Source organism: Photinus pyralis, unplaced genomic scaffold (genome assembly GCF_008802855.1).
Source record: "Photinus pyralis isolate 1611_PpyrPB1 unplaced genomic scaffold, Ppyr1.3 Ppyr1.4_LG1, whole genome shotgun sequence".
Taxonomy (NCBI): domain Eukaryota; kingdom Metazoa; phylum Arthropoda; class Insecta; order Coleoptera; family Lampyridae; genus Photinus; species Photinus pyralis.
This window is the reverse complement of record NW_022170249.1, coordinates 61,661,934-61,689,255: the sequence shown is the minus strand read 5'-3', so window position 1 is coordinate 61,689,255 and position 27,322 is coordinate 61,661,934. Positions and strand designations below refer to the sequence as shown.

General features: G+C 38.1%; 2 protein-coding genes across 2 annotated transcripts; both read right to left on the bottom strand.

Annotated features, from left to right (window-relative positions):
• Positions 1-11,293: 11,293 nt before the first annotated feature.
• On the bottom strand, positions 11,294-14,601 carry LOC116160187. Its single transcript, XM_031473325.1, has 2 exons — positions 14,163-14,601; positions 11,294-12,352 (listed from the first exon to the last, which is right to left on the bottom strand). The coding sequence occupies exon 2, from the start codon at positions 12,335-12,337 to the stop codon at positions 11,342-11,344; it is 996 nt and encodes a 331-aa protein (XP_031329185.1). The 5' UTR covers positions 12,338-12,352; positions 14,163-14,601; the 3' UTR covers positions 11,294-11,341.
• A 77-nt stretch (positions 14,602-14,678) lies between these two features.
• Positions 14,679-15,590, bottom strand: LOC116165349. Its single transcript, XM_031479712.1, has 2 exons — positions 15,300-15,590; positions 14,679-14,983 (listed from the first exon to the last, which is right to left on the bottom strand). The coding sequence occupies exons 1-2, from the start codon at positions 15,532-15,534 to the stop codon at positions 14,679-14,681; spliced, it is 540 nt and encodes a 179-aa protein (XP_031335572.1). The 5' UTR covers positions 15,535-15,590.
• Positions 15,591-27,322: the final 11,732 nt, after the last annotated feature.

Sequence of the window (27,322 nt, the reverse complement as noted above, 5' to 3'; positions counted from 1 at the left end):
ATACGATCTTTTACACAACCTTTTTTTTATTTGCTTCAATACCGTTAATCTAGTGTAACCTTCCGACGATTTATGATCGGAGCTTTGTATTTTGTTCGCATCAAGTGTTTGAGGTCGTGACTCTCTTCAAGAGCAACGCACCTGTATTTAACGTATGGGTAAACGAGCCGGCTACGAGTAAGCTATTTTTGGCCCTTCCGGCTCATATAATCGTTCCGAGCGTTGTAGCTTGGGGTTTGTTTTTGTGTTACAGAACTGGAACTTCGAAGGAGAGCTCTTTTTCGGAGAAGACAGCGTATGTGTTATTCAAGGTAAGATTTTTAATTTACTTGTACCCAGTGTTGCCTATATGAGTTGTTATTCGGGTTAACTTAATTCAATCTTTGAATCCATTGAAATCTTAACTACATTTTTGCTCGATCATTGTTGTAGGGGTCTGGTAACGTAATTATTAGGGAAGTGTTCATGAATTTATTTGGGGATTATTTTTGTCATTTAAAGTATTTGTTATTGTCGTATTGAAGATACATTTTATTTGCCGATCCTGCACCGTTTTGTCAGGATTAATAAATCAGAATTGCTCGTAGTGAATTTATTATTTGGCTCTCTTGTGTTTTCCCAATTTCTATACAGGAGAGGTCAGAATTTGTGCAAAATTGGGTGGCGCTCAACTAATCATTTCTAGTGACTACCAAAGATCAAAAACTTATGTTATATGCCCAAACGAACAAACCGCTGTGGAAGATTCTCATCTCGAGCCCTTCTTTTAATTAAGAATCTGAGCTAGCTGGCCGTTTATGCGGCGGGGTTTGAGTTTTACAGCGCCGAACTAACCTCACGTTATAAAGTGACACCCTTCAACGTGTGGCCTGGGCATAATTTGTTTAAATTTAAGTTTTTGGCCTTATTTTTAAATTATCTCTTCTAAATTGAACTTCGTACTTGCAACTTATTTTTTATTTGTGGTTATTACTGATATTTGTGTATTTCTTGGTATTTAACAGGTACCTATATTGTGTTATCTTTTTATATTTGTATTTTGAATTTATTGTGTGATCATGGCTATGGAAATTAACCGATTAAGAGAGACTGAACTCCAATATGAAATTGAGATTAGAGCGGGACAAATGGGGAGTAATATGAACGAAAGTCGTTTAATTCTCAGAAAATTGTTAGAGTTAGAGAAAGCACCTGGTTATGTTGCTCCAGAGTACCCTTTTACCTTTGCTCAGGATTTAGCTGCTCTTACTGAATTGACAGTGATCCTTCAGAATAAGATTGACAATTTTGATGATGCTTTTGGGGGAGGTTCATATTTGTCAATTGTTACCATGCTAGCTCATGCCGACAGACGTTTACATAGGACTCGCACATTATTGCAGCCTTCTGCTGAACAATTAAGTAAACTTGGGGAATTAGTTGGTTTATTTCGACAATTAAGAGCTTCACTCGATAACAAAGCTTTTCATTTTAACGACTCAATTATGCCTTCAGCAACTGCTGTAGTTTCTTCTACACCTACTAGACGTACTGCAGAACTACAACCAAGATTATCCGTACCGAGTACTCCTGTACATAAATGGGGATTAAAATTTTCCGGGGATAGTAGAGGTGAAACTTTGAATTCATTTATCGACCGAGTTGAGCGAATGGCTCGTGCTCGTGGAGTAGATCATCCAACTTTATTTGAGACCGCCTACGATTTATTTGAAGGTACTGCGAACACCTGGTACAACATTAATTCTCATAAAGCTACTTCATGGGAGCACTTAGTGCAATTACTACGAGATGCATTTCTACCACCACACTATGAGGAAGATTTGCTCGACGAAATTAAAGCTCGTTTACAGGGTCAGAATGAAAAAGTAGACATTTATTTTGCAGTAATGCAGGGTTTATTTTCACGACTAAAATTACCACCTCCAGAATATGAACAAGTCCGTTTAATTAAACGCAATTTATCACCATTTTATTTGACTAAATTAGGTCCTAATGTTCCTCAGACATTAGATGAACTTTTAATTGAATGCAGACGTTTTGACGATATCAAACATGATTTAGACAGACACCATGCCTTACGCAACCGAACATCATTACCATTACTCGAACCTGGGTTTAGCTGTCCCACCAGTAGTCGACAAATGTCACCACGTCCACCTATTTATGCAATGGAAACTCCAAATTCTCCTTGCTTTAATTGCCAAAAATTAGGTCATCATCGTGTTGATTGTCCTGAACCAAGGCAATTATTTTGCTGGAAATGTGGCGCACAAGGCGTTACGGTGCGCAGTTGTTCTTTTTGTTCGGGAAACGCTCCGAGAAACGCTCATTAAGTCGTCGTGACGTTTCTTTAGTACAGGCGACAAAAATTTTGAAAATTTCTTCCAAACCTAAACTTGACTTTTTATTACAGCATGTGGGAAATGACTTGAGACCTTATGTCCAAATTAAAATTTTAGACATTCCTTTTTTGGGATTATTAGATTCTGGCGCTTCACGTTCTTTTATCAATTCCGATACTTTAATTCAATTGCAAATACTCAATTTCAATTTTGTACCGAAAGTTATTTCTTGTACGGTAGCAAATAGCTCCGATGCACATTCGATTGGTTACATCACTGTGCCAATTACCTTAAAGGATCGTACTGTGCTGTTAGATTTGTTGGTGATGCCTGATTTGGTTACTAATTTAATCCTGGGAGTAGATTTTTGGGATAGGATGGGTATCATTCCGAATATTAGCGATGACTGTTGGCATTTTACTTCTTGCACGCCAACTCAACCTAGTGTGGCCATAGTGGAACAGTCTCGTCTCACTGATGAACAACACCATTCTTTACAAACCCTCTTAGATCTGAAATTTTCGCTCATGGGAGACAAGTTAGGATTAACCCCAGTAGGTAGACACGAGATACGCCTGGTAGAGGGCGCTGTTCCTATTAAACAGCGGTACTATCCAGTAAATCCGATTAAACAGAAAATCATTAACGACACCATTGATGAGATGCTTAGGGACAGAGTCATCGAACCATCGAACAGCGGATGGGCTTCACCTGTCTGTCTGATTCCCAAGAAAGACAAAACCTATAGATTTTGTGTGGACTATAGGAAACTTAACTCTTTAACTGAGCGCGACGCTTTTCCTTTGCCCTATATCAATACCATCTTAGACCAATTACGTGACGCTAAATATCTTAGTTCCCTGGACATTAAGTCAGCTTATTGGCAAATAGAGGTTGCTGAGAATTCGCGCCCTTTCACAGCTTTTACTGTGCCTGGTCGTGGTCTTTTCCAATTTCGAAGGATGCCCTTCGGCTTGACTAATGCCCCTGCGACTTTTCAGCGCATTATCGATACCATTTTGGGACCTGAATTGCAACCCAACGTTTTGGTTTATTTGGACGATGTGGTTATTATATCACAAGACTTTGACTCACATTTAAAAATTTTGAACACCGTTTTTGACAAATTAATTGCTGCTGGCTTCACTCTGAATAAAAACAAATGTCACTTCTGCCGTTCAGAACTTAAGTATTTAGGGTATGTTGTGGATTCCTTTGGCTTACACCCAGATCCTGACAAAGTCAAGGCGATTTTAGATATTCCAACACCCACTACGGTGAATGATATACGACGTTTCTTAGGAACTTGCGGTTGGTACCGTAGGTTCATTCCTGATTTTTCAACCGTTCTTGCTCCTTTAACCAGACTTCTTCGGAAAAATGTTAAATTTGAATGGACGTCTGAATGTGAGGAATCTTTTCTCAAATTAAAAGAACTTTTGGCAACTGCACCTGTGCTCAATTGCCCGGATTTTACCAAACCTTTTGTCCTTCAGACCGATGCTTCTGCTTATGGGCTAGGAGCTGTCTTGACTCAAACTTTTCCGGATGGGGAGCGAGTGGTATGTTATTTATCCCGATCATTATCCCGAGCGGAACAAAATTACAGCACGACTGAACGTGAGTGCTTAGCAGTCATTTGGGCGGTAGAGCAACTTCGACATTACCTCGAAGGAGTTTCTTTTACAGTCATTACTGACCACCATTCTCTTTTGTGGTTGCATTCTTTGAAAGACCCCCAAGGACGTTTAGCACGCTGGGCTCTTCGTTTACAGCCGTATACCTTTACTCTTGTCCATCGTAAAGGCAAGGACAATATTGTTCCCGATCTTTTGTCACGTACTGTACCTGTGATCGAAGCTGTACATTCTTCAGATGTTACGGTGGATCCGAACGATTTCAAAACTTCTAAAGACCCTTGGTACCTTGGTATGTTTGAAAGATTAGAGCGAAGTCCTCATAAATATCCCGATTGGCGAGTGAAAGATTCGTTGTTGTATAAATATATCAAGTCCGCTTTACAATCTCATGATTATGAAAAATGGAAACTTGTTGTTCCTTCTGATTTTAGACAATCTCTTATACAAGAGAACCACAATAATGTTACTTCAGGACACCTTGGTGTTTATAAGACCTTTTGGCGCATTCATCACCGATATTATTGGCCGAGAATGAAGTGCGATATTAAGCGTTATATTTCTCGCTGTACCACCTGTGCACAACATAAACCTGAACAACTTCGACCTGCAGGGCTTATGGGTTCACATCCTCAAATTTATGAACCGTGGCAGATGATCAGCTTAGATTTTATTGGTCCTTTACCTCGATCCACTCAAGGGCGAACTCATTTATTAGTTGTTAGTGACTATATGAGTAAATTTGTACTTCTTTTTCCCATAAGGACGGCGAATGCCAAAACTCTTGTCAAATGTATTGAAGATTCTGTATTTCTTGTGTATGGAGCTCCACAATTCCTTATTTGTGACAATGGCGTGCAGATGCGCAGTAGACTTTTCTTAGATCTGTGTGAAAGCTACCGTGTAAAGGTTCGGTTTACTCCTTTTTATCATCCACAGGCTGATCCTGCGGAGAGGGTGAATCGTGTGGTAAAGCAATTGATAGCCACTTACGTTAAGAACAATCACAAACATTGGGACGTTCATTTAGCTTCGATAGCTTGTGCTCTTCGAACTTCTAAGCACGAAACCATAGGTGTGACTCCCTATCGTGCTAATTTTGGGAAAGAATTTCGTATTCGAGGGGACAGCTTCGACACTGACATGACGGACAATGAGCCGATTGACGTAGAACAACGGTTAGCGCAACAGCAAGGACTGTACGACAAAATTATTGCACGCATTAAAGACAGTCATGACCGCAACAAGCAACATTATGACTTACGACGTAGGCATGTTAACTATGAGATAGGAGATTTGGTTTGGCGTAAAAATAAGACTTTGTCTGATGCCACTAAAGATTATTCAGCGAAGTTAGCTCCCAGATTTTTAGGACCATTTACGGTTAGCCGTAAAATGGGGTATTTGACCTATGAGTTGAAAGATTCTAATGGTAAATCTTCTGGAACGTGGCACGTCCAGGATCTCAAACCTTATATTGAACCCGATGATCATGGTTAGACATTTATTGTCGCCGGATTGCTTGTTTGTTGACGATTTTGAACCACTAATTTTGACGTATTCTTATTCTTGGATTTGACTTTGATATATGTATTTATATGTTATATGTTCCATATTTCTTCTTCTTCTTACTCTTTGGGTGGTTTGGTTGGGCACAGGGGATGGACTCTCGGATCGTAGCAACAACACCTGCTAGGGGATTCGTCCCGATCCATTATCCTCCTTCTTTCTTTTTCTATCTGCACCTCAAACACTTTTCTTCTTCTAATTTCCTCAGGGGAAATTTGGGAGAGGTTGCCCTTTTCTTTTCGCTTTCCTATATTCTATCTTTTTCTACTCTTCTTTCTTCCATTTCCGTTCCATAGAATGAATGAATGTTTGAATGGATGGGTAGTTGACACACAAGAGGAAGGGGGTGGGTGCGCCTTCCCTGTGCGAGCCTCGGTGACCATGGGACCCCTGGAATCGGCATGAATGAGTTTTTTTTTCTCCGCAAATGTGATTTCTTCTTTCTCTCTTACTGTCTTCTATCCATAGCACCTTCTTCATTTCATTGCGCTAGTGCATGGTGGAGTTGGGTTGGAAAGGTACCTTCTTTTTGGGGGTTTCCTTCTACACTTTTTCGGCAAGGGGGTCAAAATTTGGGCTTTTGTGTCGTTTTTAGTCAGGGAGGGGGGTTTCTTTATTTTGGGGATTTTGGTGCTGCATCACTTGAAACTGTAGGGTTTCTTTCTTCTGGGTGGGCACTGGATTTGGTTTTCTTGGGGGTGACTAGTAGTTGGATTGGGTTGTGGGAAAGGGGTTGCTATTGTCATGATACCCGACGGCGCGAGATTCCATCTTTACGCGAGGGCATGTCAATACCCGATTTTGCATACCTTTTCCGCTGCTGGAGAACCTGGGAAAATTCTTTGAAGGTGAAATTCTTTGGGGGGGAGTTTTTTTTACACTGGGGTGGGTTTTCGGGTTTTCAATTTGTTTGCTTCCTTTTCGAGTGTGTGTGCTGGGTTTTTCGATCGTCGGAAAACTTGTAGTTTCCCTCCTGTCGAAGGAGAGGGGGGGTGTAACAGTTTAGTTTATTTATATTCAAATTTCAAAATTACCGCTTGCTACGTTAGGCAGGATATAGGTGAGATGGCGTCACTTGTACGCGTGCTTCTTTCCTCGCGCAGAATCGCGTAATTTTTTCACTTCATTTCCGTTTTAAAGCCAACGAGGTTGTACTTGTAGAGCGTGGCATTGTGAATTCTTCTAAAACCAGTGGGTAATATTTGCCATCATTCACGTAAAATCTCTGGCAATTTTACCTGTTTATTGGCGTTGTCGAGTAGAGTAACTCAGAAGCCGTTTTCTCCGTTGTGAGGCTATATCTGGTGGAAGTTCATCGCCCTACCTACATGTAAGTGAAATGGCGTTGGTTTTCTTTTACGTTATGTTATCTAAAATTCTTTCAGATTCACAACCTCTTGGATAATTTCCATATTTCATTGATTTAAGTATTTTTCATTACCCTCCTGACGATTTCAGGTATGTTATTAAAAATCTCGTTAGGGAGTGTTACATCTTCATTACTTTTAGGGGGTCCATGTAGTAGACGAATTCTTGTACCGGTCAATCCATGTAGTAGACGAATTCTTGTACCGGTCAATCCATGTAGTAGACGAATCCTTGTATGTAAATGAATTTGCATCTTGCGAATATTCCGGAGTACGAACACCTGTTGATTGCCGGCAGCTATCCGGCGTACCACCGAGTAGATAAGCGCTAACACCTAAACGATACCGGGAGCGACCAGCTGATGGTGGAATTTTCGGAAGATACGATCTTTTACACAACCTTTTTTTTTATTTGCTTCAATACCGTTAATCTAGTGTAACCTTCCGACGATTTATGATTGGAGCTTTGTATTTTGTTCGCATCAAGTGTTTGAGGTCGTGACTCTCTTCAAGAGCAACGCACCTGTATTTAACGTATGGGTAAACGAGCCGGCTACGAGTAAGCTTTTTTTTTGGCCCTTCCGGCTCATATAATCGTTCCGAGCGTTGTAGCTTGGGGTTTGTTTTTGTGTTACAGAACTGGAACTTCGAAGGAGAGCTCTTTTTCGGAGAAGACAGCTTATGTGTTATTCAAGGTAAGATTTTTAATTTACTTGTACCCAGTGTTGCCTATATGAGTTGTTATTCGGGTTAACTTAATTCAATCTTTGAATCTATTGAAATCTTAACTACATTTTTGCTCGATCATTGTTGTAGGGGGCTGGTAACGTAATTATTAGGGAAGTGTTCAGGAATTTATTTGGGGATTATTTTTGTCATTTAAAGTATTTGTTATTGTCGTATTGAAGATACATTTTATTTGCCGATCCTGCACCGTTTTGTCAGGATTAATAAATCAGAATTGCTCGTAGTGAATTTATTATTTGGCTCTCTTGTGTTTTCCCAATTTCTATACAGGAGAGGTCAGAATTTGTGCAAAATTGGGTGGCGCTCAACTAATCATTTCTAGTGACTACCAAAGATCAAAAACTTATGTTATATGCCCAAACGAACAAACCGCTGTGGAAGATTCTCATCTCGAGCCCTTCTTTTAATTAAGAATCTGAGCTAGCTGGCCGTTTATGCGGCGGGGTTTGAGTTTTACAGCGCCGAACTAACCTCACGTTATAAGCTTATCACCATGAGACGCTAGGTGCGCTAGAAAATTCACATAAAAATTTGGGCGCGTACTTAAGAATTCAGGTAAATACATTCAAAAATGCTTGGAGTTCATGGGTACCTTTTTGGTGTTTTGCTTATAACACAACGGTGCACACAGAGTCAACGTATACACCTTTTGAGTTAGTTTTTGGACGAATTGCGAAATTACCTTCCCATTTAATTACTAATTTCGATCCAGTTTACAATTATGTCGATTACCCTAAAGAACTTAAATTTAGGTTACAGCAAGCCCACGCAGATACACGTGAAAAGTTAATCAAGTCAAAAAATTTTAGGAAGTGCGTCTATGACAAGCGCACGGATAATTGTAACGTAGGAATTAAGTACAGGCCTGGTGATTTAGTATTAGTAAAAAACACTCCGGCCAATAAGTTACAAGAACTTTTTAAAGGTCCATACGCGGTTGTGGAGGACCATTCTCCAAATTTAGTGTTGAAGGTTCAAGACGGTACAGTGACAGTTCATAAAAATCGTGTTAAGCCATACCTAGATTAAGTTAAATACCGAGGCACGTGGCGCAGTGGATGCGCTCACCGATGCTATTCGGGAGGTTGTGGGTTCGAATCCCGCTGCCGACTGCTCTGTCTGGGATTTTGTCAGGGGGTTTTCCTCAGACATACGTAGCTTCGCATAATGCTAGCATTATGTTGAAATCTACGAGGCGAATGCTGGAGCAGTACTCTCCCCCTCAGCACCCTAACTCCGTTCCTTCCGTTCCCATCCCTAACTTTACCCATCCTTACAATCCCGTTCTCTGGCTGAAGAGGGCCAGGAAGCCCTGAGCAGCCCGCCTCCGGTATCTCTGTAGTCAGGGGTGCCGGAGGAATGAAACACGTTGGCCTTTTTTTTTTTTTTTTTTAAGTTAAATTCTAATTTCTTTAATTAAGTTTGTAAAATTAAGTATGTAACATAGGATATAAATTACAGTTAGACTAAGTACAAAAAAAAATCAAATCTTGTAGAATAGATTTTTTTTTTCCCTCGCTATGGAGGTGTAGTGGTAGGTAGTTAATAATAAGTAGTAGGGGAAAATAGTGCTAGCATGTAAGATTAGAATGTAGGCAGTATTGAGTATAAGTATTATTGTAGAAGTAGTCAATAAATATCGACTGGTCGCAGAAAGTGTGTTTCCTTCGGACTCCAAGCGAGTCCGAGCAGGGAGGATAAATCCTATAATATTACAATATAATAAAAATCATAACTGAAAACAAAAATATTTGATGCACCACACAAATTACACCCCTAGCAATAAATAACCGCAAAAAACCGAAAAAATTAATTATTTCCAAAACGGCGCGGGGTTACATTTTGAAATTTTGACAATTATAGTGCTTGCACTTTAAGTTTATTGTACTTTTTAAAAAATGGGAAAAAAACCTGTACCAACAAAGTTACCCTTATTTTTTAACCCCCTTTCAACCCCTAATATTATTAATAAAAATTTTTTTTAGAAAAACTTTTAACTTCATGTGTGCAAGTCCATTTGAGGTGACTTCAAACTTTATTTTATATGAAATAAGGTCTATTGCTGGAATCTATTGCTAACTTGATGTAGGTGCAAAGTGTAATTATTTGCATTTAAGATTCCGCTTTATTAACGAAACAATGGAACGCTATCAATAAATGGATTTTTGCAAAAAATAATTATGTTTATCTACTCATAAAGTTTGGGGGCGCCTAAAGAACAGACCACGGGCTACCAGGTGTCCGCGTGCTACTGCTTGAGCACCACTGATTTATATTATAATTACTGTACAGGTATGGTGTAAATGCAATATGTAATTTAAGGTTCTAAAATTCTGATATTCTTGTAAAAATCTTACTTAATCTGTTTATGACGAGCGTAATTTCATACTTTTCTATGATCAGTATATGTCACATACATAATTTTAGTGATTGCATAAAAATTACTTCCGCTTTTGCCTACTATACCTACTATGTAGCTGACATAGCTGTGATAATGCAAAACGAAAACATCACAATTTCATCACGCGCGGCGCGGCCGCGGTGCGCTTTGAAATAATATAATATACTATCTTAACTGATACTGATATATGCACAAGATTCGGCATTCGTTTGAAGTATCCAATACATGCGGTTAAAATAAAACATCTTTTGTAATAATTTTATCTAGTCTGCTCCATACTTTGCAGAATTGCAGTAAATTGTTTGCATTTGAACTTAATAGTTAATTGACATTTTTGTCCTAAACTTTATTAGTGGAGTTTTACGGACTTATGTATTTTACGATTTTTGCTTGTATTGGCTAGTTGGGCAAACTCAAGCCTAGTGCCGCCACTGACAAAAAGCTATATAAAAATCCAGACCATGTCTGGTTTGTATCATTGCAATGTTTGTATATAATTTTGATGATTTTCTAATTAGCCGACATTAGGTTTGGATTATGATTGCATTTTGCACGGCTGGGCCGTAAGAATGTCTATGTACTGTCTTAAACTAACGTGGAAATTATTTTGTACACTTACTCTTTCACTTTTCAGTTTTTCGATAACCTCCCTCTCAACGCCCCGGCTTTCCAAAACCTCTTGTAATTCCGGTTCCATTGCAACTCTGTAAACACATTCAATGTTTAGGAAAACTTGAAAGTATAGCTTGTTATCTAACGATGATTATTGGATCAAAGGAACTTACCTATGTGAAGTTCGATCCAAATTATTAGTTGCTCTCGTTGAAATAAATAAAAGTGTAGTACCCCCTTTTCTACGCCACTGAACCACAACGTTTATAGAAAGAAAACCAACGCCACCATCCTGCGCCGGCGCTCTGTCGTTAAGTGTCATTCCTTTAAAGGTAATGTTGTTGCTGAAAGGGTTAGGGATGGGTGGGACTTATTTATTTCAACGAGAGCAACTAATAATTTGGATCGAACTTCACATAGGTAAGTTCCTTTGATCCAATAATTATAAGTTGCTCTCGTTTCATAAATAAAAGTGTAGATGTTTAAAGATGCAACAACATTTAATAATACCTAAATAATACAAATTCCATTTTGGACGATTAGCTTAGTAAGAGATAATGAGTATAAATCAAGTGCTATTACTAAAAGACTTAAAAAATATATATATAAGTATATAATATATATATATACCAAAATAGTACTAAACCTGATATCAACAATAGTTATTCATATTGAATTAGGGTTTAGTACTGCACCAGCAAAATTCTCTAAAACTTTAATAGGTCTTTGATAAAATCGTGCAAAAGTTTGTGATTTTTCTGACCAATTTGCGGTTGTTCTTATCGTATCGATACTAACACCTCTCTTAGCAGCAATTGATGTCGAAGCATGACGAGTGCTGTGTGCAGAAAAGATATTTGTATCGATACCACTAGACCTTAGTATATCCTTAATCCACCTGCTTATCGTCTGGCTAGAAGCATCATGAAAAGGTTTTTTGTGGGTTAAAAACAATTTCTGACCATAGTTAGACCTCAGATGCTTCGTCTTACCAAGATACACGATTATAGCAGAAGCGACACAAATAGTAGGCCTCTCTTTAAAAAACGGTATGAACAACGTGGGTTGATAACGATTTTTTGCCGTAGTTTTGATTTTATTGGGTATCTTTATTTCAATTTTTTCATCCAAACAAACGATATCTTCTACCATAATGTTGGAGAGTGTCTGCACTCTGTGTCCTGTAGCTAAAGCTAGTAGAACTGCTAGCTTTTTACCCAATAATTCTATTGTGACGGAATTATTATCCCAATTTGAAAGAAATTTTAAAACTATCTCTGGATCCCAGATGTGGCTATACTTTGGTAAATTGGGCCTAACATTAATCACCCCTTTAAAAAATCTTTTGATAAGGTTATTAGTGCCTAAATCAAAATTTAAAACATGGCCTAACGCTGCACGAATCGAATTTAACGTGCCAAAAGAGGCCCCTTTATCAAACTCTAAAGAAAGAAAAACTAAAACATCCTTGGGAGAACTAATAAAAACATCAAGTTTCTGTCTTGAACAAAAATCCCACCAACGTTTTAGACCACTATTATATTGTCTTAATGTACTCAGAGAAATAGAAGATAAACAAATTTCCACTGCGGCTAAAGGAACTTCTTTCCTTTTTAACGCCTCCCGGATAAGAGACCTGCCACCAGGGAAATTCTTCTCCATAAGGGGTGAGGTTCCCTATTAACAGAAAGAAGTTTTATGTTAGGTTCAAATATTAATGGTTTCTTGACTAACAAGGATGTAAACAAGGGAAACCAAGGTTGAGTTGTCCAAACAGGAACTACTACAATACCTATTGCTTTATCAGTCTTAATTTTATTCAACACCTTTAATATTAACGAAAAAGGCGGAAAGGCATAGAATTTTAGATCAGACCAATTTATAGTAAAGGCATCACTTCACTTACTTCAGGATCTCTAAACCAAGATACAAAATTATTACATTTTTTGTTCAGCCTAGAGGCAAATAAATCTACAGTAGCAAACCCAAAAGCATTGCAAACTTTATCATATGCGTAATTTGCCAACTCCCATTCCGTTTCTATTGAAAGGGTTTTTCGGGATTCTCTATCCGCCTCTACATTATCACGGGATCTTATATAAGCTGCAAAGATTACAATATTTCTAGTCTCACACCAAAACCATATCTCCTGAGCCCAAAAATTAAGCTGCGGAAACTGCACACTGCCCATCTTATTAATACAGGCTATAGCAGTAGTGTTGTCTATGCGACAAATAATATTTGTGTTATTAATATTATTAGCAAAGCATTTTATACCAAAAAAAGCAGCTTTCAATTCTAGAATATTTATGTGTAAAGACTGTTCTGAGCTGGACCAATGCCCATGTGTTTTCACCCCATTACAACATGCTCCCCATCCCGTCTTTGAAGCATCTGTGAATATTTCTAACTGAAAATTTAATTTCTCTAGACTATTTTTTGAAATTGAAATATTCCTTAACCACCACTCAAAATCGTCTTTTAGAGTAACAGGTATTTGCATGTTCGCATCATAATTGTCTTCATGAAGTCTTAATGCTAAAAATTTTACTCTCTCAAAATTTCTAGTGTGAAGCCAACCATATTTCATTGCTGGATTCACAGAAACTAAATTTCCTAAAAACACAGCAAAATCTCTGATCTTGCAAACCTTCAGTAGAGAGAAATCTTTTATTTTTTGAAAAAGTTTCTCTCTTTTTTTAGCAGGAATAGCAATAGACATCTCTTTTGTATTAAAAGTGAATCCCAGAAATTCACAAACTTGACTTGGAACAAGGCAACTCTTTTTCCTGTTTATAATAAAACCTAAGGATTCCAAGAGAATAATCGTCTGGGTTATGTTGTACAAACAATCATTATAAGATTGTCCTAATAAAAGGAAATCATCTGAATAAACTATGGAAAACAAACCCCTTCTTCTAAGCAAAGAAATGACCGGCTTCATAATCTTCGTAAAAATAAATGGGGCACAACTTAACCCAAACGGTAAACAATTGAACTCATATAAGTTCCCATTAAACAAAAATCTTAAAAATTTTCGGTGTCTCCTGTCGATAGACAAAAGAAAATATGCATCTTTCAAATCTAATTTTGCTAGATAACAATTCTTAGCAATAAGAGTCTTAGCGGTTTTAACATCTTCCAATTTAAAATGATGGTAAGCAACAAATTTATTAAGCTCTTTCAAATTTAATATTAAACGAAAACTACCATCAGGTTTTGGTACTAAAAAAATATTTGAAACAAACTGACCAGGACAGTCAGCTACCTGACTAATAGCTCTCATATTTAAAAGATTGGCTATTGAATCTTTTATGTTTAAAAATTCTGACTGGGACCAGTTCGGTTCTTTCTTTACAAAAGATTGGGATGGAGTACGAGTAAAAGGAATATATATTCCCTTAATCCAAGACAATACCATCTTGTTATTTGTAACTATACTCCAAATATTATAAAAATTAGCCAACCTGCCAGCTGATCCACTTACAATGTTCAATTGTGTTTGAAGGGTCGTTTCATGGGAGGTCTTCTCTGAGACGTGTGTTGACTCCGTTGAAATCTTCCTTCTTGATATTGACTCTGGGATCTTGGAAAGGGTTGAGTCCGTTGATTTAAATGTTGGCGGTCCCACCGAACTCGATGGTAATGAGACCGACTTGTGAAGTTTTTTGTCTCCTTGTTGGTAACCGGTGCTTTAGCTTTAATCTGTCTAAGGTCACGACTAACTCTCTCCAGATTTTTTGAAGCCTTTACTCTCTCATCTAAATTAACGCCAAATAGCCATCCATCCACTTCGGCACTATTTAAAGTTTCTCGGAACTCCTTTTTTAGACCCAAAGAAAGAAGTTCTTTTCTTGTAGAAGAATAGGAAGAGAACAAAATCTACTAACAGCTTGCCAGCATCACTCAGTGCTTGCACAACCTGAAGGTCCTTTTCTTCCTCTTTTTCTAAAATTGCAGATAAAGCTTTTCCAATCGCCGATATACTGCAACCCAACTGCTTTTAAAAAATAATCAGTCGATTATCTCGGTTTTTAGCCACATCATTAACTGCTGCAACTACTTCTAAATTTAGCTTAGGAGCTTCCAAAAACAAACAATTTTTTGGAGGCGGATAGCGAAGCACACAATCTGCACGAACTTCTTCACTTAGTCTTCGTTTAATAACATCAGACCAACTAGAAACTAATTCTTTTCTAATTGCCTGCGATCCAGTTTCCTTAGTACTTCCATCGCAACCGATAATTTTCAAAATGTCACTGGATAAGGGAATCTCCTCCACAGACTCGTTAGGATCTCGATTTTCATCTATAAACCGAAACAAACAAAACAAATTTTAGAAAAGTTTGCCAATCTATAAAAGCACATGGCACTTGTCACACACCAAAAAACTGAAAATACAGTTCTTTGATATCAAAGAACAAAAATAGAAAATTCTACTTTTTCTATATACAAAAATGTGTTGAAAAGATGTCCATTGCAACAAGTTGGTAATATTACCAATACAGCTTACAGCGACTGTACCTTTATATAAAAGTATCGTAAGAGTCGCAAGGTCAATGATATCACTGACTAAAAAACAGAGGAATATTCCTCTAGAAAATGCCAATTTAAGGCAATTTACCTTGTTCAGAAAAAGCAATAGAATCCTCGTGAATAAGGTCCTCGAAGTGTCCATAATCGCTATTAGACTCCATTGGTGTACTTCCGCGTTCGGATCTCGTGTCAGCTGTATCGCTGCTGCAACTGCTCTCTTTGTGTAAACCCGAAGCGCGATCTAATTTATCCAATTTCCGTAACAATCTTCTCCTTTTCACGTCTATTCTACTAACAGGGCTTTTTCTCCGTCGTTTGCCCATCACAGCAACTTCCAAAGCAAAAAAAATAATATAAAAAGAAAACACGTGTGGAATGTAAGCACAAAAAAGAAGAAATGACACTTAACGACAGAGCGCCGGCGCAGGATGGTGGCGTTGGTTTTCTTTCTATAAACGTTGTGGTTCAGTGGCGTAGAAAAGGGGGTACTACACTTTTATTTATGAAACGAGAGCAACTTATAACTTAAAATACCTAGGTATCTATGAATATTCAAACTTATGTTACTATATTGGATTGCTATATAAATTATAGGCCGCCTACTTACCGTTACAACGAACTTCTCACTATTTTTAGCACAGCACGACAAATATCTGATTGTATAGGTAACACTTAAAGAAGGCGTAGTTGTATAGGTAATATCGAGGGTAACATTTTAAGAAGGCGTAGAAGGATTTTGTTAAAAAACTTTCTTATGAAAGTTTCTAATTTATAGTTGAAATATCTTCGTTTTTGTAGGTATTTCAACTTTTTAGTCGAAATTTTTAGTTTTTTGTAGAAATTTCCACTCTAGTAAAAATTCTCACATTATTAAAGAAATTTCTACTTTTTATTAGAAATTTCTAGTTTTTTGTGGAAATTTCCACTTTTTTGTGGAAATTTCTTATTTTTAGTAAAAATTCTCGCATTATTAAAGAAATTTTTACTTTTTATTGAAAATTTCTAGTTTTTTGTGGAAATTTCCACTTTTTTGTGGAAATTTCTTATTTTTAGTAAAAATTCTCACATTATTAAAGAAATTTTTACTTTTTATTGGAAATTTCTAGTTTTTTGTGGAAATTTCCACTTTTTTGTGGAAAATTCCACTTTTTTGTGGAAATTTCCACTTTTTAGTAAAAATTCTCACATTATTAAAGAAATTTCTACTTTTTATTGGAAATTTCTAGTTTTTTGTGGAAATTTCCACTTTTTTGGGGAAATTTCTACTTTTTATTGGAAATTTCTAGTTTTTTGTGGAAATTTTCATTATTTAGTCGAAATTTCTACTTTTTTGTAGAAGTTTTCACGTTTTTGTCGAAGTTTTCACTTTTTTGTCGAAATGTCTTACTTTTAATGGAAATTTTTACATTTTACTCGAAGTTATTATATAAAATGTGTGTGTGGCCCCAGGACGGCTTCGTAATCTACAGCCAATGGAACGAACTCTGGATCAACGGCAATTCTAAATTGCACAGTTGCCGTGAAAATACTAGTGAACTGAGACTTCGACTCATGAGAAGGGAAGACCAATGCTTTCTAACAAGATTGCGAATAGGGCATACTTCTTTCTCACACGGCCACCTACTGATCAAGTCCAACCCAACAAAATCCCCAAACTACAACGAAAACGCTACAGTAAACCACATACTTGTCACTTGTGCTAACCTTCAACAGACAAGAAGAAGATTTAAAATTCCAGCACATCTACAAACGGCACTTAACCAAGAAATCCATCTACTACAAATAAAAGAAATGCTAAAGTCATTAAAACTAAAATGTTAAATACTTCCTCATGACGATAATATGTAATCTTATATAAGACACCAATTCTGTAGTTATATTATAGTAGTCGCTAAGGACCTGTGATGTCAGGGCGACTTGAAATAAAGAAAAAAAAAAATTAATTTATAATGTAATGTTAATTTATCTTTTGCAATAAAAGTATTCTATATTCATACAAGTCTGTCCATAAAATACTAGTATACTCGGTATTAAATAAAAGCTCAGTTGTGTATCAACGTTGCAACAGGTAACGTCTCTTCTGCAATGAATTGCTGTAAAGTTTAAAAGTTTGAGAACTGCAGATGCATTAGAGGTATTAAGGCGTCAACTGCAAGTTGTTTACATTTGTCCAAACGGCAAGCGAAGATGACTCTAATTGACATTCTTTCTCCCTATTAGAGGATTTAAAATCCTTTGGCATACCATAGATTTATAATTACACTTACTTATTTTCTACGTAAACCGTACCGCATTCCAGTTTACCTTAATGCAATGGACTATAATTGAAGATTGACGTGAAGAAAACAAAGAATGACGCTACAATTAGAGGGGTTAATTAGATCTCGGACTAGTAAAAGCAAATAGACTATATAACTAAACGAGCGACGGCACCGCTCTCCGTGCCGCTCGATCACTACTGTCCTCGCGTGACGCGTCCCTTGAATAGCTTCACAAATAATCCACACATGCGCACTCAAACGATCACTACACAACATCTCCTCCTTTCTCAGAAAAGATCTTCTTCAGGTGCGCGGGGTGTCGGATCTGGAAATGACCGTCTGGATGTTGGAGTGTTACCTTACAGCCGTCCTAACTGATGACCTTCATTCCAGTTGGATGATATGGTGGAGATAATTTTTTAGGGTTCGTTTGCCTTGCCACGACTGTGTTGAACTTGATAAATGGTTTCACTTTTCTCTGCCGGTTTACATATTCACGGTACTTCGTTTTATATCTCCTATCGAACTCCTTGATTCCGGGGTCCGTGAAGTTAAGAGTGTCGACTTGAAAGGAATTAAGTATCTCATAATTTTGTTCTAATTTAAAATTTTGTGCTCATCAGGTTAATGAGTAATTCAACTTTTTCAGATAACACTCCAACTTCACGCTGGAGTGTCAACATAGCTATTTTTAAAATTTTCTTTTACTATAATTTTGTGCTAATTTGTGCTGCTAATTAAACATTTTGTGCTCATCAGATTAATGAGTAATTAGACTTTCTCTGATGAAACTCCAACTTCACGCTGGAGTGTCAACATCTATATTTTCAACATTTTTTTTGCTATAATTTTGTGCTCATTTTGTGCTAATTTGTGCTGCTAATTTAAAATTTTGTGCTCATCAGGTTAATAAGTTATTCGACTTTTTCTAATGACACTCCAACTTCACGCTGAAGTGTCAACATCGATATTTTCAAAATATTCTGTCACTATAATTTTGTGCTCATTTTGTGCTAATCTGTGCTGCTAATTTAAAATTTTGTGCTCATAAGGTTTATGAGTTATTCGACTTTTTCTGATGACACTCCAACTTCACGCTGTAGTGTCAATATTGATGTTTCCGAAATTTTCTTTTATTATAGTTTTGTGCCCATTTTGGGCTCCTAATATAACACTTTGTGTTATGTTAATGAATAGTTCAAAATTTGCACATGCTAGTGACATTATTACATAAAATGTAGTAATAATGCCATTGCTGCATTTTTTTCTTTTGGAGAGGAAAGGGGAGAGGACAACGCAATGACTTTGTTACATTTTTATAACCATGCATTATGGAATTAAAAGTCTAGACTCTAGATTCAATGGAAATGTTATTAAAGTAAAAATATAACATATAACATAATAAATTTAAATACTGTAAATTAACAAAAACGTATGAACTATTGATGACGCTGAAATATTACTTATTTTTTTAGAGAGATCGTCGTACACTTCCCAAGAACTGTCGCAACGCTTGCAAAAGGCCACAAAGTGTCCCATAGTTCCCGGTAGCGGTATCGTATCGAGCGGAATATTTGATGTTTCCTCCATCCCCGATTCGTCCGCAATTTGCGCCACGTCGATGAAATGATATTAGAATATAATGGAGTACGCCTAACAGCAGTATTACATTTTGCGCACATGTTGTTGTACTCCTGGCTCGCAGGTACAATGGCATTTTTCAAATTCTCTAAGCCCTCTCTTAGCAGAACCGAATTTGTTAAAATTTGAGTATATTGGTTTTCCTCGTGAAAATCACCTTAACATACAATTTCTGTATAGCTTACAACTTTAAGTATTGTAAGCGATCTTAAGGTAAGCGCCCACTGATTCGTGCCGAACGAACCGCATCAATCGCAGGAGCCGCATTTTGCTGATATAATAAACATATACGTCACCGGTTTTCAGTTTCGCACGACAAGAGTCGTACCAGACAAGAGTCGTACCACTAGACATTTGGCGTCCGTAACGTGCAGGTTCCTTAGTATTTTTTTGAAAAATGAGCGACAGTGAAGAAGACGTCATCATTGTTGGCAGTTTATTAGCAGAAGGAGAAAATTTAAAAACGAAACGAAGCGTATGGGTAGATAATATATGCAAGAAACGACCAAGGTTTAGTGAATTTAACTCGTTATTTCCCGGTCTACTTGAAGATGAAGTGAAGTTTTTCCAGTATTTTAGAATGAGCCATGAGAAATTTGACGCTCTTCTTGATATGCTGCAACCTGCAATAATTAGAAAAAACACAACATTCAGAAGAGCTGGTGGAGCTAAAGAACGACTCGCAGTGACTTTACGGTACATTTATTAATTTTTTTATATTCATAGTTCACTGGCCTTCCCTATAACCCCCATAACAATCTGAATTATAGCAATTGGGCAGGTAGGATTTTTCCCGAGAAATGGCTCCGTTGTTTCAGGATTGAGCTTGAGGGTCGAAGTAAACAACTGATGGATCTTGTAGGGAGAGAGCAGACCGCGAACTTTGTGGGTCGCCTGTACTTAAGTCGTCCGAGATCAATCTTAATTCAACGGCGTTTACCATTTGAAATAATTTAGATTTAATGTTTACTTGATCTCTTGGAGGAAATCCTTTGACAGTTTCGACCATTGATAAGAAAAACTTTGTTAAAGCATCCTCGCTGGTAGCAGTGTTTGGAGATTGATTTTTTTTGCTTCCAAGTACTCTTGTAGGACACTAGCTGCAGATGGTGCTTGCACACTGGATTTACGTTTTTTGCGGTTAATAAAAGGAATTGACGCTGTAGAGTGAATGGACGATGATGCAGAGCCCACAGGAGGAGGCGATGTGACTACAGATTGGCTGTAATCCTCTTCAGCGGAGGGTCTGGTGATGTCTGGCTCGCAGCTTTGGGAATATTTGAGTGCCTACTCTCTTCGTCAAATAGATATGGTATCAGATATAACGCTCTTAATTTTCCACGGCTACAGGAATCCGGGTTGGAAATTGAGAGTGCACAAGTGCTGGTTCAGGTAGCTCAATTCGCAGCAGGGTTCGGTAGTAAAACCAGTTGAAAGCGGAGATCGCTTAATACATATATTGTTCTTCAATAAAAATAAATAAAAAAATAAATTAAATCACAATGTAAATAAAGGTACGCCTCTGTGGACTGCCTCTGCACGTCACTGTATCTGACCGAAGTTGAACGGTTAGTGCGACACTTCCAGTGGATGCTGGACAGGGGATATTTCAGCTTCGGTTTGTTATATTCCTTTAACAATCGGAAGGATAATTAACACATAAATAAATTAAGAGTAATTAAGTAAATGTTTAAACAATAGGTGAGTGACCTTATTGATTATTATTTAATATAATATTATGGGGGATTCTACCTATATAGAATTCCCATACAAAAAAAAAAATGAAACGGGTTCTAAACAAAATTGACTGGACGTAATAAAATGAAATGGGGTTCTTTAATTAACTCGACAAAAAGTATCTGGATAGGGATTAGTACAGGGTGGAGCGCGGGAGACAGATGGAATTGGTAGAGGCGCCGTGCGTGGCACATGCGCAACAGGGGTCTGGGAGGGGGTTTCTCTGAAAGAGGGGAATGGGAAGTTTATGTTTTGTAGCTAATCAGTCGCAACAATGTTTTGGTCAGTGGAACATCGTACGTTTTGTGTCAAAGCCTATTTTGAGAATGGCCGCTCGATCGTACGCGTGCAACGTGCCTTCCGTTTGAGGTTTAATATCGCCCCCCGTGGCCGAATTCCCGACCGAAATCGCATTCTTTCGTGGGTGAATGCATTCGAAACGAGTGGTAATGTGTCAACGATCAGAAGGGGGCCTCAGAACTCCGTCATTACCCCAGAAAACGTTGAAAGAGTTCGAGTCGCCATTCAACAATCTCCAAGGCGGTCAATTCGGAAACAGTCACAAGTCCTTGGCATTTCGAGACGATCTATGCATCGAATAATCAAAGAACACCTGCATATGCATCCCTACAAAATGGTAGTCGTCCAGGAATTGAAACCACGTGATTACGAAGCCAGACAAATCGCGAGTGAAAATATCCTTGCAGCACTGCCTCGAGACACTGTTGTGTTCTTCTCTGACGAGGCACATTTCCATCTTAGCGGTTGTGTCAACAAGCAAAACATGCGCTATTGGAGCGAGACAAACCCCAGGAACTCCATCAGAGGCCTCTTCACTCCGATAGGGTAACCGTATGGTGTGCACTTTCGAAAAATGGGATCATCGGACCTTATTTTTTTTTAGGAAAATGACAGAGCCGTTTCCGTCAACTCGGCGCGTTATTTGACTATGATTCAGGAGTTTTTCTTGCATGCATTAGATGAAATGGGTGTGGATGAGGACGTCTGGTTCCAACAAGATGGGGCCACCGCCCACACAGCAAGAAGAGTGATGGAGTTTTTGAGAGGGCCCCTTGCGACTTTTTCCTTTGGGGCTACCTCAAATCCAAGGTTTACAATGATCGTCCCAGGACCATAGAAGACCTCAAGAACAACATCAGGGCCAACATCGCTGAAATTCCTGTTGAAATGCTCGGAAGAGTTCACGAAAACGTCTTGATCAGTGTATTCAGAGTGAGGGTGCCCATATGCCAGATACGCTGTTCAAAACCAAATAAATCTAAATTTCCAATGCTTACACATGAGGTAAAAATAAAAAGTTTGAGAATTTTTCATGACTTAGTAGTGTTTTTTCATTTTATAATCCATCTGTCTCTCGCCCTCCACCCTGTACTAAAGCAGGATGGTTCTCAGGACTTAGGTACAAAGTACCGCCCTAAGATACCAAGACTTGGGGGAAGGTTTAGGACAACAGGTGTGAAAGTTGACCAGGTACACAGTACCAGCCGTGAGCTTCTGGAAGTAGTTATCAGGAGTCAGACCGTAGGTGCAAAGCACCGGCCTAAGCTTCTGGATCAGGTAAGATATAACAGGGTTCGAAATTTAGGCCTTTGGTACAAAGCACCGGCCTAAGCTTCAGGAAGAGCAGGAGACCGGGAGGGTGGTTCTGGTAAAAGGTTTTGAGCTATAGGAAGGTGATCTCAATCAGTCCTCTCATCGACGGGACACTCGCTTTTATATTCAACGGCTGGTTACGTTTGGGGGAATATTTGGAAATGGTAATCGGGAAGGGACTAACGGGAAGTGGTATATGATCGGAAAGGTAGGTGGCGGCATCTCACGGAACTTCATGAAAATAGTTTTCATCATTTCTTCCTAAAATTCATAGTTGGATTCCTTACACAGAAATGTCAACTGCTGATCAAACTTTGATGTCTTCAATTTCTTGGAGGCTTGCCCACTTTTGGTTTTACGCAAGTTCAGAGCGTTGCGATGATTTTCACGTGATCGTGCCCATCGTTCCCGACACACCTTGCCTGAAACGCAATGAAAATATTTGAGAAAATGTAAACACAGCACTATACCTAATTCAGGTCAATATTTTAGGTATTTAGCGACGGGAAACTCCTTTAGATCCCTGGCATTTAACTACCGTCTTGGTGAATGCACTAAGGGCCGGTTGTACCAACGAAGTTCACGAAAAGATCAAAGTGATCATCAGTTGTATGTTAAAAACGCGTTGTACAATTGTAGTTCTTTGTTGACGGTCGGTTAACTTCACCGTTCAAGTAACCGGCCGTTTTCGGGCGATTACCTGCAGTTCTAGTACTATTTTTTAGTGATTTTCATTATTTTGTGTTTTTTGGTGGGTTTGTCAGTAGTGTTTATTTATAACCTAAAGCGAATGATAAGTACTTATTACAAACTATTCTACTCGTGTTTATGCAAATTTGTTAAAAAATGAATGCGGAGTCAAAAGCAACGTGTAACAAGAGAGCAAGCAATTTTAACGCCAAGGAAGAAGCCATGCTAGTAAAATTAGTCCGCAAATACAGTAGTGTTTTAGAAAATAAAAAAAGCGATACAGTATCTAATAAGAAGGCAGATACATGGCTACAATTATGCAAAGAATACAACGCATGCAGTGGCGAGGCATACCGCGACGAAAAAATGTTAAAGAACAAATATGACAACATGAAGAAAAGGACAAAAGAAAAGTTTGCAAAGGAACGTTGTAATGTGTACCGCACATGTGGTGGTCCACCCGAGGAAGTTTGCATTACACCAACAGAAATGGACATTAAAGACATGATTAGTAAACAAATAACAGGTACAACTTCAGAGTTTGATGATGATAAAGGTAAATTATAAAGGTGAAAAGGTTACAAAGTGTACCTATTACGAATTATTACCTATTATAGAAAATACAAATCCAAATGTTGATCTAGTTTCTGGTTCGTTCAATATCAACATACAAGAATTAGAAGTTGTTTCTGTTCCCGACGATCACAGCTATGTAGTCCCGTATACTCCAGAAGCAGGTAAACTATACATTAAATGTTGATCCATCTTCAACACACATTACTTACCTTGAATTCCTTATTATGAAGAGACAATTGTGTTGTACTCGTTTGTAGCACCCTACATAACACCTTCAAAGTGTACTGCCACTAATAGATGGACTACTACTAAATTTTTTTCTATATTCATAGATTGCTCCGCATCTACCCTACTAAGACGACCAACATCTACTCCCTTAAGAAAACGTAAAAGAGGTATGCCTATTTTTATCTATCTGCCAAACCAAAAAATTCTTCATTTTCTTTACTTTATTTATTTTTTTTAAATTCTCTTTTTATCAATATTCTATTTTTAGTTTAGAACTTAAATGTCAAAGGTATTTATTTATTTCACTAGTTAAAATTACCTATTGCAATATAGTCGGGGCTAAAATCTCAGAAAAGCTCTCCGTTTCAATGCAAGAAGCATTTCATGTAACAATTGAGTTAACACCGGTTCTCCCCTATTTAGACCCCGTTGAATCCGAATATGCCATTTGCCAACTCGAAATTTCAACCGGAAGTGAGATATTCAAGATGGCGTCCAAAATAGCGCCAAATTTAAGTGTTTTTTTGCTTTTGGTCATATGTGTGCGATCCAAGTGTCTATCCCTAGGTTTTTTGGGGCGTAGAACACGATTAAATACTTAAAAATAAATTTGGTTAAGAAAATCACCATTAAAAAGTTATATTTTAACAAAATTTCACAAAAATTTCACCAAAATGCAAGTACAAATGGTAAATATTTATTATTTTCACATGTCTAAATATATCATTATTTTAACTCAATGGCATCATCCTATTATCATTGACACACGCGCGCGCTCTCACATACGCACACACACACACACACGCACACACCCTCACACACATTATATTTATAATAGCCCTCGACGCGTGACATTGGATTTAGATTCTCGTGCGTTGCGTCAGATGATTCAAGTTTGTTTCAAAGTTGTCGGCATTGCGTGTCTGCAAATAGGCGATTTCGACAAGGCGGTGACCGCTACCACCGCAACATCAGGTGTCTGTGAATCCCCGTAGTACTAGTGCTGTCAAACCACATTTACTGAAGAATGTTTATATTTTAATAATCTCTTGTTTCAAGGTATGTGTACAGAGTGAATATTTGTGTGATGTATGAGCAATAAATAAAGTGCTCTGCCGAGTGCGTATATTTTTAATAGAATATACGGCCAAGATACGGTAGCCTAGGCGTTTTGAGGTTAGGTTTTCTTACAATATCGTTTTAAGAGTGAAAAATATTGCTTTCTTTTCAGGTTTTCTTGCAAATAGTAATAATGGACGACAACAATAGTAATTCTAACGAACCGGCCGTTGTTAACCAAAATTTGTGCCTAATATGCCAAGTACGCAAAGGTGGTAAAGAAGAGCAAAAACAACTTTCGAATTTGACAAGTGATGGTCGAACCAAGCTGATTGAATGTGCTGAACAGCGCAAAGCGGCATATGACTGCAAATTTAGTGAAGCCATCCTCAGGATTTTACAAAATCTCAATGGCACCCAATGTGAAAATAGTTTTGTGACACACAAAGGTTGCTACGCAACATTCACTTCCAAAGTTAAGATCGAGACGCTTAAAAAACACTTATTGACGAAGAAAGACAAACCGATTGAAACATCAGAAAAGAAAGTCACTCGATCAAAATCTGTGAAACTTGATAAAACAAAGTGCATAGTGTGTCAGATAGACTCTGGCGAGCATCTACGCTTAGTGATGTCCGAAAACATGAACACGAGATTGACGGAGCTTTCCAATTACGACTACAACCTTCACATAAGAGTAAGTGCAGTGGGTGATCTTATTGCCGCTGACGCCATGTACCACAGCACTTGTCTAGTCAGACTTGGAAGAGTAAAAGATGCGTCAAAACAAGGCGAGAATCGTGAAAACATGCTTCCCTTTTTGCAAATCTGCAAGGAACTTCGTGTAGCTGCTTCTCTCGATAAGGTAAAGTAAGGGTACATGAGTTTTGTTAAACCGCTTTTTAAAACCTACAAATGAAAATATATTTCATGTACGTAAACACACTTTTATTTGCAGATCTTGGAGATGGACAAGGTTTGGCAGAGGTATGTCCAACTCGCTAAGGACTTGGCAGTCGACGTCCCCTCATCATTCGAATCCCGGCGGAGTACCTTCAAGAACAAGCTGCAAAAAGAAGTGGGAGATGTATATCAGTTTTTTCAGCCTCTGAACAGACATCCACGAGAGGCAAATGCTGCTAATTCCTTTGCAAGCAGGTAATAAGGTGGCTGTTGATAACCATTTCAAAGAGGGTAATGATGATTTTCACTTACCTTCGCACGAGCCTGACAATGATTTTCGTACTATCGTCAATGCTGCTCTCAAAATAAGAGGCGATTTAAAATCCTTGCCGGGTCACTCTGGTTTTGGGATTTCTAAAGAGGGGGTGGTAAAAATCATACCAGATTCTTTACATTTGTTCTTGGGTGTCCTTATACAAGGTGAAGAGGTTTTAGACTTATTGGATGATGAGCCCAATGGCGACGAGGACAATGACGAAGCAGGTGACATGGAAACAAGCAGTTCTAGAAATACAGCTCTTTCTATAGCACAGGATATGGTATATGTTGTTAGTAAAGGCAAAAAATTGACCCCAAAACACATCAACCTTGGCCTCACTCTACACCATGCTACACGCAGTAAACAATTAGTCAATCTGTTCCACGCTGCGGGCCATATTATCAGCTACCATAATGTCCTACAAGCAGACACAACTTTGGCGACTGTCACGCTACAGAAGTTTGACAAAGACAGTGGGGCAGTTACTCCACCAAACTTTAAACATGTGCTGGAATTCTTGCCGCCTACCAGTGACGCACTGCGCTTGCATATCCTTCGGTGCCACTATCAGGTAAAATTAATATTTTAAGTGGCGTTTGTACATTAACTGTCGCAGGTATTTTCATATTAATTTATTTTATTTAGGTTTTTGTGTGGAAAAACTCCCACGTGGCCTTCCCCGAACTACCTGACCCTAAAAATTGTGGGTGGAAGGCGGGCGATATGTGCCTATTCTCATGACTCTGCCATCTATCCCAAAGTCATGCCCGGAGTTTAGTGTTTGTGGCTGCAAAGGACTGTGTAACACAAAGCAGTGTGGGTGTAAGAAGGAGCCCTGGGTCCCTTGCACAAAACTGTGTAAGTGCAGAGCAAAGTGCTTGAATGGGGCAGGTGACGATGACGATGAATGACGAGTATTAATGTCAATTGAATTCAGAAAATAAAAGTCCTTTAACACTTGTTTAAAATAATTTTGAGCATTTAAACATGCTCTAAATCCCCTCAGACACAGCACATAATTTTCTACACATTTCGATAAAAAAATTATTTTTTTGGTTAATATTGGTGAAATTTTGTTAAAAT

Excerpts from the sequence above, each read along its gene's own strand:
- LOC116160187 (XM_031473325.1), bottom strand. The coding sequence starts at position 12,337 with ATGGAGAAGAATTTCCCTGGTGGCAGGTCTCTTATCCGGGAGGCGTTA.
- LOC116165349 (XM_031479712.1), bottom strand. The coding sequence starts at position 15,534 with ATGGGCAAACGACGGAGAAAAAGCCCTGTTAGTAGAATAGACGTGAAA. Across the intron at positions 14,984-15,299 it reads TATTGCTTTTTCTGAACAAG|ATGAAAATCGAGATCCTAAC; the intron begins GTAAATTGCCTT and ends TTCGGTTTATAG.